Source organism: Salvia splendens, chromosome 3, assembly GCF_004379255.2.
Source record: "Salvia splendens isolate huo1 chromosome 3, SspV2, whole genome shotgun sequence".
In the NCBI taxonomy this organism is placed as follows: domain Eukaryota; kingdom Viridiplantae; phylum Streptophyta; class Magnoliopsida; order Lamiales; family Lamiaceae; genus Salvia; species Salvia splendens.
The window spans coordinates 32,858,122-32,869,045 of record NC_056034.1 but is presented as its reverse complement, the minus strand read 5'-3'; the positions used below and the strand labels follow the sequence as shown (position 1 = coordinate 32,869,045).

The window sequence follows — 10,924 nt, the reverse complement described above, 5'->3', positions numbered from 1 at the left end:
TATGTAGTTTCATGGTAGATATTTCCTATGTTTTTCTTATATTTGTGTTAAATGTTGTTGGCATTTGGGATTGACTTTGCAATTTCTATTCTTGATGTGCTTTTGGTCTTGTTGCAGCTAAGGTCTAGTCGAAACTTCTAAACCGACATCATTTTTTTGTGTATAATCCTTGGAATAGCAACCTATCTATACAAGTAAGTTCTTATAATCATAATGCTGACAAAAAAACTGTTTCTTGCACTGTCTTGAAGAAATGAAGGTTCTGCTGCTATGTGTGTCAGTGTGTATATTTATGTATTTGTTTCATGTGTTGCGGAAGAGAGAAATGGAATAGAGCTACAACTTTGAACTTTGATAAGAGTTTCCATGTGTGTCACAGTGTGTGTATTTATGTATTTGTTTCATGTGTTGCGGAAGAGAGAAATGGAATAGAGCTACAACTTTAAACTTTGATAAGAGTTTCCATTGATTGATTTTCTATAATTGTGAACTTTGAACTTTGATTTGAGTTTCAAGCAAGGTTGATTGTAATTTGTAGCGTTAAATATTCCAAGATTTATCGCTTTTATGTTGAATTTCCAATATAAATAAGGCACAAGCATATATTGTACACATAAAAAAATTAATGTATTTGTCTCTGGCAATTGGAGAATTTGTCAACATAATAAATTCACCTGGCCAGGTTTAATCAAGGATATTTGATCACAGTAATGCTCCACCGAAAATCTAGGAGCAATTCCTATTTGTGTAGTTCCTTTACACCTATAAATAAAATTGATGTAAATAAAACCCAAGATACATAAACAAATAAATGTTTAAATATATCACCTGGCGCCACATGGCGTATACGGCTCGTGCAAGAGCGCTACTACGAACGACGGCCTCAATGTGGGCATTCTTTCCCACGCCCATAGCTGCAGAAGCATCATAGGCCCGCCCAACTCTTTCCTCTTATCAATGGAAGCTCGCACAGATAATGATACAAGTAAGACAAAGCTGCACTTCCCCAACTAATATTTTGCACCTCGTCCGGATCCTCAAATTCATTCAGCCACATAAAAGGAACCTTACACCTCGTGGTGTCTGGTAGAATGAGTCCTCCTAACAAGATTAGGGCATGGATACGTGCCCTTTGGATGTAGACATAAGTAGGTAGGTCATCACTCAAAGGTATCCTCGTTTGATTGATCAGAGCGATCATCATCATACCGCCTTGCTTTGTCTCTGTCTGTGTATCGGGTATCCATCCCAATAAATCTCGGTACTGGGCCAATCGGTATATCTGACATAATGATCACGTCCTGTGAAAACACGATCGTCCGCTCTCAAGCCTCACAGTACTTGCACATCTTCTAAGGTGATTGTCGCATCTCCAACCGGTGGATGGAAAGTGTGCGTCTCGGCCTCCAACGCTCAACCAAAGCAGTGATAAGCTCGTTATCGACCTTCATCGACTTCCCACATTCCATCACACCTCGGAAACCAAACATGTTAAGCCAATGCATCACATCGGCATGAATATCCACATCCCATATCTTTCTTTCCGTCCGGCGAACTTTGAAAATTTGTGATGTGCCATCCGTCAGTTGATATGTTTTTTTCTGAAGATATAGAACTGACGGATCTTCAGGTCCATATAACAGTTGCCCTCTACAACTAGAAGTTGCCATATAATCCTACAAGATATTCACAAAACAATAATTACAAACATCATATTCAAGTTAATGCAACACAGTAGTACACATAACCGGTTTCTCAATTTCAATCCATCAATCTGTACTCAAACAAGCACCTGAACAATACTTTTTTAGCATAATTCCTACAAAAACCTTAAATTTCATAAGCACTCTAGCAGTAAATGACAATTGTATAATTCTTACAAGAACCATAATTTCACAAGAAAACAACAACATCAAAGCCCCTTTTTTTTGAAAAGTGAACAAAAAACTCTTAAGATTCAACAATCATCTAATTGATTGAATTTCACAACTTCAATAATTGGATGAATTTCACAAACATATAGAATCAATTGCTTGCATATCATCAATAAAAAGTAGTTACAATTAACAAAACAACAAATCATCAGACTAATTGAACAATTTCTTCATAAACCCTAATTTACAAAATGACCAAAAACCTACACAAAATATGCAATAAACAATGACAAAGGGAGGAATATTGAAAGATTGAGGAGAACTAACCGAAATATAGTGGAAAATAGATTGGCAACGTCGAGAATCGGAAGAAATCGCTCAAAATCGCCGCTACCCATTTTCTCTCTTTCTCTCGCGCAGAATGGATCTGCTTCTGGAACTCGTCATTTTGTTTAAAATAGACTCATGGGTTTTACCTAGAGACGCATGAGGGTCATGCGTCTTTCAATAAAAAATTATAAAAATTAAAAGATGCATGTCTTTCATGCGTCTTCCGTTAAAATGCATAAAACTGATGCGTTTCATTAACCAAAGAGGCAAGACGATCATGCGTTTCTCACAAACAAGGAAACTAAAAAAAATGCAGTATTAAGATGGAATGCCTAAAATGTCCTAGAATACAAAAAGAATTAGCCCCACCTATATCTTAGAGTTGCTATAGCCTAGAGTAATCCTCCAAGTAGTATCCCCAGTGACGAAGTACACTGGAGCTTGAAGGGAACCAATTCGAATAAAACGATTTCAACAACCGAAAGGTATTTCGAGTGTGCAATCCAAATGGGATGTTGTGATGGTAACAACAAATGTGGGACAACCATCCACGTCCAACGCACCCTGATCATCCTCATACTCACTATTGTCGAAGGAATCCGTTTCAGTCTCCGATGGTTGATAATCATCAGAGCTATCAACGTCTGGTGCAGTCGGGCTGTCGTCGGTGTCGCCGTTCGCTATATCTGTCAAATTACAAGCACACGAATATTGTGTCACGTAATTATGAAACGATGGAGACAATCTAAGCTGTGGATTACCTTCGCCGTCCCAGCGGGGTGGTAAGCCAGTGCGGAAGTCGTATCTCTTCACGTTGAAAATTCCAACATCAACTAAAGTAACGGTCAGGAAGACCTCATGTTTGAAAAGATTATCCCGAACGAACTCTGGCCAACCCATGTGAAAACGAGTCCCGTTCGCAACCCAAAGAAGGCTGATGGTCCATTCAATACCGATCGGCATTACTAACCTACATTGAAATGGTAGTCCATATCCATGCACCGCATCGAATTCCGATGGGATAGGCTGTAACAACACCAACGATTCATGTATTAAAAATACACATAGATCAACTTGAATAAATGATAAGTCGTATTCTAAGCCTTGGTTACTGGTCAGTATGATGTCCATAATTGATTATATCTGCAAAACAGGTGCTCAAAGTGTGCAGGTTGAGTGTTCTAACCAGTAGGCAAAGCTTCAGATACTTCAGGTGAAAAGGGCGTCAGAACGATTACATACTGACCAGTATGCATGCAAAAATGGCTCGAGATGGAGAAGAAGGATAGCTAGGACTGATCAACCACAATTAAGGGCAAAGAAGTCATCTCACCACGAGGTTTTACCCTAAAATCAAGGGTAAGCCTCCATATAAAAGGAAGCCACTTGGAGAGAGAAAAAGGGAGGAGGGGCACTCATTCATCATCATCACTCTTAGGTAGAATTCTCTCGGTACTTCAGTCCTTCAGCCCAGTCCGTAGTCTCATCTCTAGCCGCAACCAATGATCACCTGAGTTCCAGAAGTTCCTGGAGTTCCATACGTTCTTATCTCAGTCAGCAAGATCGTAGTTAGAAGTTCCATCGCCCGGAGTGGCAGAAACAATCTTTATTTCGCTTTCGTAGTTTAAATTGCTTGTTCTTTTCTTTACACTGGATGCTTTGTTGCTTTTGAATTCCGCCACTTAGAAGTACTTCGTTTGAAGATCCGAACATGTTTGATGCTATGAAGCTGTTTTCTGTTCAATTTACTTCGCCGATTTCTTTTCCCTGCCTAGTAAGTGTAGATCTAGCGTTTTCGGTTATCACTAGTGTTGAATCGCAATTTTCAGTCTAGTAGTTAAATTCTCTGAGTTAGCGAGTTTGTTTTCTGTTTGATTGCGTTGAAGATAGTTTTATGCAAGGTTCAGTTGATTGTTTCATATTATCGTTCATGCTGACCAGTAGGCAGAGTTTCGATTTCGGTGTTTGATTTTTGAGTTGGAATCTTGATTGTGGATCTGAGTTCATGAGTTATTAATATGTGTTTTAATGGTGCTGAATCTAGTTTGTTTTCTGATTTTTAGTTTGTGTTCGTTGAAGAAGATGATGTCCATATCAAATGTTGGGGACCACTTGCTTTTTAAATGCTTTTCGCTTTTCGTCCTTCACTTTTAATTATACCCTGCAGACCTGTCAGCCTAGTCACCATAACTACCACTACCTTCTGATATTCTGTTTAGCCCAAAATAGAAACCCAGTACTTTTCAAATATTTCGGTTTCACCATGTCCACGTACACCGTTGCATATCAGAATCTTTTCACACCCCTAGCCAGTAGGATACCACTTTCAATTTCTTGTCTAAGTAGAGACTCAACCCAAGCGTGGTAGCTAACCAAACCCTCCAGAATATCACCACAATCACTCCAACCGTCACCATCTCTGTGGGATTCGACCCCTACCTTCACTATACTACCCAGTAGAAGAGGGTTGAGGAATTATTGATACCAGGTTTTAGGCTTAGCAGGGGATTGTTTCATCCTGATCAGTAGGATACATCCTTGTTTGAACGACACCTACGCAAACCTGCTCTTTCAAATGGCGCCGTTGCCGGGGATGGATGGCGTTATTAGTAGCTATTGTGCGTGATACTTTGGCGTATATATTGTGGATAACTTTTTCTCTTTCTTTTCATTTCAGTTTATGAGAAGCAGCTCGGCTCCTGACCAGTGGAGGCCGAAGATACTTCAGCGAGGATCTATACTCGTAACCACTCGATCCGGCTTGTCGACGGCTTTGTCTGACTTAGGTTCGAGTAGTGACGAGGAGCAATACACCATAGAAGGACCAATACCGGAAGAGATACCAAGGATAGAGGGAAACCCGAGAAGGATGGCCGCTCAAGGAGAAGAAGATCCTGAGATCGGGACGCTGAACGCACATACCGAGGGAGAACCACCTCAAGCCATAGTTGTGACCCCAGGAAGCCTCATGTGATCGCAATTCTGCCTACGTACTGCGGGAAGAGTTACGAAGGGCCTTACGAGTTCCTTCATGAGTTTTGTAAGATTTGTAGGGCGCAGAGGAGGCCAGCAGAGGCGACCGAGGATGATTACTGATTGAAGGATTTGCCGTTCGTTTTGAAAGGGGAGGCAAACACCTAGTTCATGCGCCTGCCCCCCGACTCCATTGAGAGTTGGGCCGATTTCAAGTCAGTATTCCTAGGCGAGTTTTTCCCGTCATCCAAGACAAGCGCCCTGAAGAGGAAAATAACTAGTGTGAAGCAAGGGTACGATGAACCCTTGAGCGATTATTGGGCGAGGTATATGGGCCTTTTAGATGCATGTCCCAATCATCGCATGGCGGACATTGAGATACATCATACTTTCTACGAAGGCATGAACGCGGTAACCAAGGACCTGGCAAATTCATCGTCGGGAGGAAGCTTCACGCAGCTACGGGTCAGTGAAGCAAAGAGGGTCCTGAGGAAGCTACTGAGTGCGAAGAAGGAGTATGACCATTCAAGGGATGGATACAACCGAGAAAGGGTTGCAAGTGCCTCGTCTACTGACCAGGAGCAGAAGCTTGAACAGAAGAAGGATTTAAAGATGGATGAGCTAAAGAAGTCACTCCTGAGTGCAATCGAGAAGAATACACCGCCGACTTCCCCAGTTGGGAACTACAAGGGTGAAAAACAGGGAAACCAAAGACCGAGCTATGATTAGCCAAATGACTTGGTCAGTATGGAGCAAGTCAATGCTGCCGGGTACTACAATTCTAGTGGGCATTGGATCCAAGGGAGACAACGGGATGCACCATGGAGGGATCACCCAAATTTTCGATGGGGAGATGGGAACCAAAATCAAAACCAAGGTCAAGGTCAGAACCAATATAACCCCCACTCGAACCAAAACCCCAACCGTGGGCCAGCAAACCCGGACCACCAATTCAACTGGTCAGAAAGGAACCAACAATCCCAAAACCAACACCCACAAAACCAGAACCAAAACCCTGTTTATGTACCACCCCACCAGAGAAACTTCCAAAATTACCAAAATCAGCCGAATCAAGCACTCCAACACCATCAGAACCAAAATCAGTTCCAAAACCAAAATCAGAATCAATATAACCAAGACCAGTATAACCCTCCTGGCCAGTATAACCAATACCCACCTAACCAGAACCAGCAAAACTTCCAAAATTTCCAGCCTAACCAAAGTTTCCAGTATAACCAGCACCAAGGCCCAAATCAGTCACAATACCCTAACAGGTCAAGGAGGTCCATGGAGGACATGATGGGAGAATTGCTCGCGTCGCAGCAAGGTATCAAGGGCGAGTTGCAATCCCACAACGAAGTAGTGCAGGGGATGCAAAATGCCCAGAAGGAACATAAAGCGAACATGGATATGATGAATAGGCAGTTGGCCCAACTAGCCAGTTCGATGGGTGAAATAAGAGGAAATGTAGGGAAACTCCCGTCTACAGTCCAAATACCCAAAAAAGCGAATGTGAGTAAGGTTACATTGAGGTCAGGAACTACTTATGATGGTCCTCGACCGAAACAACCATGTGGAGGAGGTGAACCCCTGAGAACGTACTGGTCAGGAAGGAACCCCATCAAGAGGTAGAATCCAGAACGGAGGCTCAGACCCAGAATTTGCCCAAGGAAGATTCCAAGAAGGTTGCTGAGGGACCGGTAGAGGAGAAAAAGGGGGAGAAACCATTCCCTTTCCGCTTTGTTACAAAAAGAAAGAAGGAGAACCCGGTGGACTACTTGTCAATTTTTAGGAGATTGGATGTCACCATACCATTCCTCCAAGCCGTGAAGCTACCCCCACTTGGGAAATTCATTAAGGAATTCATAACCGGGAAAACCCAGGAGGATGGGAAGATCATGGTAGAAGGGATCGCGTCTGCAATTGTGCAGGAGAAGCTACCGCCCAAGAGGGCCGATCGCGTCTGCAATTGTTAGGAAGGCCATTTTTGAGGACGGCCAAGACAATAGTAGACATGGCTGAGGGAACAATTTGCATTGATTTCCATGGGGAGAAGTTTACTTTTGATATCAATGAGGCCATGAAAAAGCCCATTGATTCTGAAAATGTATGCTATGTTGATGTGATTGACCCCTTAGTCCAAGATTTTCTTGAGACCGAACTATTGCAGGAGAAACTCCAAGCTTTAGATGTGTATGAGCACGCTGACATAGAAGCCGCTGCATGGTGTGATCTGATCAGTAGCCAAGGGTTGACCGATGAAGAGATAGAGGGAGCAATTAAGGACTTCTGCCAGAAATCAGAATTTATTGGAGCTACCAGTCAGTATAGAGGAATCTTCAGATGGAGAACTAGAGCAAGAAAGAGAGGCTGAGAAAAACCCTCTACCCGAAGACACACTTCCACCCCAAGTTGAGCTGAAGAAATTGCCATCGAATTTGAAGTATGCCTTCCTCGGAAAGGAGAACTCATATCCGGTGATCATCAGCAGCAACCTTACAAAGGAACAGGAGGCAAGGCCACTAACTGTGTTGAGTAAGAACAAGAAGGCAATTGGATGGAGCCTTACAGATTTAGTGGGAATAAGCCCCGACGTCTGCATGCACCACATTAGGCTGGAGGAGGGAGCAAAGGCACATCGAGATGCCCATAGAAAGGTAAACCCCAACATGCGAGAAGAAATATTGAAGGAGATCTTGAAATTGTTGTCGCTAGGGATTATCTATTCAGTGCCGGACAGCTAGTGGGTCAGCCCGATCCACATGGTCCCAAAGAAGTCGGGAATCCAAGTCGTTCAAAATGAGAGGAATGAGCTGATCCCAATTAGGCTAGTCACGGGTTAGCGAATGTGCATCGATTACCGTAAGCTGAACAATGCGACCAGGAAGGACCATTTCCCGATGCCTTTCATCGACCAAATGCTGGAGAGATTGGCTGGGAAGAAGTACTTTTACTTTCTAGATGGGTACAGCGGATACTTCCAAATTTACGTGGGTCCTGAAGACCAGGATAAGACCACTTTCACTTACCCATTCGGAACCTATGCATACAGGCGCATGCCTTTCGGCCTATGTAACGCTCCAGGTACGTTTCAACGATGTATGATGAGCATATTCTCCGATTTGATTGAGGACTGCATAGAGATATTCATGGATGACTTCACGGTCTACGGAGACTCTTTCGACTCGTGCCTTTATCATTTGGACATAGTTCTAGAAAGGTGTCAAACAAAAAGTCTGGTTTTGAATTTTGAGAAGTGTCATTTTATGGTCACTGAGGGGATTGTTCTAGGACACGTGGTTTCAGAGAGAGGAATCCAGGTGGATCGAGCCAAGGTGGATGTTATATCCAAATTACCGTTCCCTACTGATTAGAAGGGGATAAGGGGTTTTCTAGGGCACACCGGGTTTTATCGAAGATTTATCAAGGATTTCTCCAAGATCGTCCAACCCCTTACCCGACTTCTTCAGAATGAAGTGGAGTTCGTCTTTGATGAGCAATGCAAGGCTGCTTTCAACCTTCTCAAGGAAAAGCTGATATCTGCACCTATCATACGGGCTCCTGACTGGGACTACCCTTTCGAAGTGATGTGCGACGCCAGCGACTATGCAGTGGGAGCCGTACTGGGTCAGAAGATCGATGGGAAGAGGTACGTAATTTTTTATGTATCTAAGACACTGAATCAAGCCCAGCGGAATTACAACACCACTGAAAAAGAGATGCTGGCAGTCGTTTATTCTTTCGAAAAGTTCTGGCCATATTTGTTGGGATCCAAGGTCATCGTTTATACTGACCATGCTGCGATTAAGTATCTGATTGCCAAGAAGGAATCCAAACCCCGCTTTATCCGATGGGTCCTCTTGTTACAAGAATTTGATTGGGCAGTGGAAGATAAGAGAGGAGTCGAGAACAAGGTGGCGGACCATTTAAGTAGAGTAGTGCAAGATGGAAACAGTGAAGAGGTGCACGACAAGTTTCCAGAAGAGCATTTATGTGAGGTAATTTTTGAGGTCAGGAAGATTGACTGGGAAGAAGTGATGAAGCTTACTGGCCAGTACGATGCAGGAAAAGGAAAATAAAAAGTAGGGCAAGAACCATGGTATGCAGACCTAGACAACTACCTAGTGACTGGAGAACTTCCAGAATACCGAGTATTACCAAGGCCCAAAGAATGAAGATCAAGAGTGAAGCAAAATACTACTTTTGGGACGACCCATATCTGTGGAGAGTGGGATCCGATCAAGTGATAAGGAGGTGCGTTCCTGACTGGGAGCAAAGGGACGTTCTGATCCATTGCCACTCGTTAGCATGTGGAGGACATTTCGGATCCAAGAAGACGGCAAGGAAGATTCTGGATAGCGGCTTTTATTGGCCAACCCTCAACAAGGATGCGTACGAGTTCTGCAGAAGTTGTGAGCGTTGTCAACTGACCGGTGGGATATCTGCGAAAGACGAGATGCCCCAAGTTCCGGTAATTGTATGTGAATTGTTCGACATTTGGGGAATGGACTTCATGGGTCTGTTTCCTTCGTCCTATGGCAATTTGTATATCCTGGTTGCAGTGGATTACGTCTCCAAGTGGGTAGAAGCCAAGTCCACAAGCATGTGTGAAGCAAAGGAGGTGGCTAAGTTTCTAAGGAGTCACATTTTCAGCCGATTCGGAGTACCCAGGGCGACCATATCGGATCAAGGTACACACTTCTGTAATCGCACAATTGAAGCCTTAATGAAAAAATACGGTGTGCACCACAGACTATCAAGCCCCTACCATCCACAAGCAAACGGTCAAGCGGAGATTTATAACCGCGAGATAAAGAAGATTTTGGAGAAGACTGTCAATCCTTCTAGGAAGGACTGGAGTGTAAGGTTAGAAGATGCTTTATGGGCATATCGGACAGCCTACAAGACCCCCATAAGGATATCCCCGTACCGGGTTGTTTTTGGAAAGATGTGCCACTTACCGGTGGGAATTGAACACCAGGCACACTGGGCAGTATAAAAAGTGAATATGGATGCTACAGCCTGTGAAGAGGAAAGGAAGCTGCAGTTGCAGGAGCTTGAGGAACTTAGATTGGAGTCGTTTGACTCAGCCATGTGGTACAAGGAGCGAACCAAACTATGGCACGACAGGAATCTGAGGACCAAGGATCTCCATGTTGGGCAGAAAGTACTACTCTTCCAGTCGAGACTGAAGCTCATGCCTGGGAAACTCAAATCGAAATGGACAGGGCCTTATGTCATCACCTCACTCCGTTCCAACGGAGCAGTAGAAATTTCAGGGAGTCTTCCTAACTCTGAATGGGCATAGGCTAAAAGTGTTTAGGGACAACAGTGATGTGGCTGTGGTGGATGAGATTTCACTGCGACCACACACTCAAGGTTCATACTGACCGGTAGGATAGGGATTGGAATTCCACTGAGCTAGCTCTTTTCAGCATAACTTGCATATGCTGGCTAAGTAGAATTCCAATTTTCCTAAGGAGATGTAAATATTGTGAATATATGGTAGTTAATTAAAACCTTTGCATGTTAATGTTTAGAAAACCCAAAAAAGTATTTTCGGGCCTTAATTTTGATTTGGAACTACGCATTGACCACGAAATTGCTTATCTGGTGCAACTTCAATTTTATTTAAGTGCCCATTTGAATTATTTTCCCTTATTAGGTAAGAATGGAGGGAAATTATTTCAGTCTTGGCAGCTTTTCCAGGGTGGCAGCGGCTGGAAGGGGCGCGTGAGCATAGGGAA

General features: G+C 43.4%; 1 protein-coding gene across 1 annotated transcript; it reads right to left on the bottom strand.

The window, feature by feature from the left end:
- Positions 1–1,656: 1,656 nt before the first annotated feature.
- Positions 1,657–3,167, bottom strand: LOC121796880 (B3 domain-containing protein REM20-like). The gene is made up of 3 exons (XM_042195652.1): positions 2,966–3,167; positions 2,768–2,890; positions 1,657–1,676 (listed from the first exon to the last, which is right to left on the bottom strand). The coding sequence occupies exons 1-3, from the start codon at positions 3,165–3,167 to the stop codon at positions 1,657–1,659; spliced, it is 345 nt and encodes a 114-aa protein (XP_042051586.1).
- Positions 3,168–10,924: the final 7,757 nt, after the last annotated feature.

Coding starts and splice junctions, on each gene's coding strand:
- LOC121796880 (XM_042195652.1), bottom strand. CDS start 3,167: ATGCCGATCGGTATTGAATGGACCATCAGCCTTCTTTGGGTTGCGAAC. Junction 2,891..2,965: donor ACCCCGCTGGGACGGCGAAG/GTAATCCACAGC, acceptor GTAATTTGACAG/ATATAGCGAACGGCGACACC. Junction 1,677..2,767: donor TGAGTATGAGGATGATCAGG/GTGCGTTGGACG, acceptor AATATCTTGTAG/GATTATATGGCAACTTCTAG.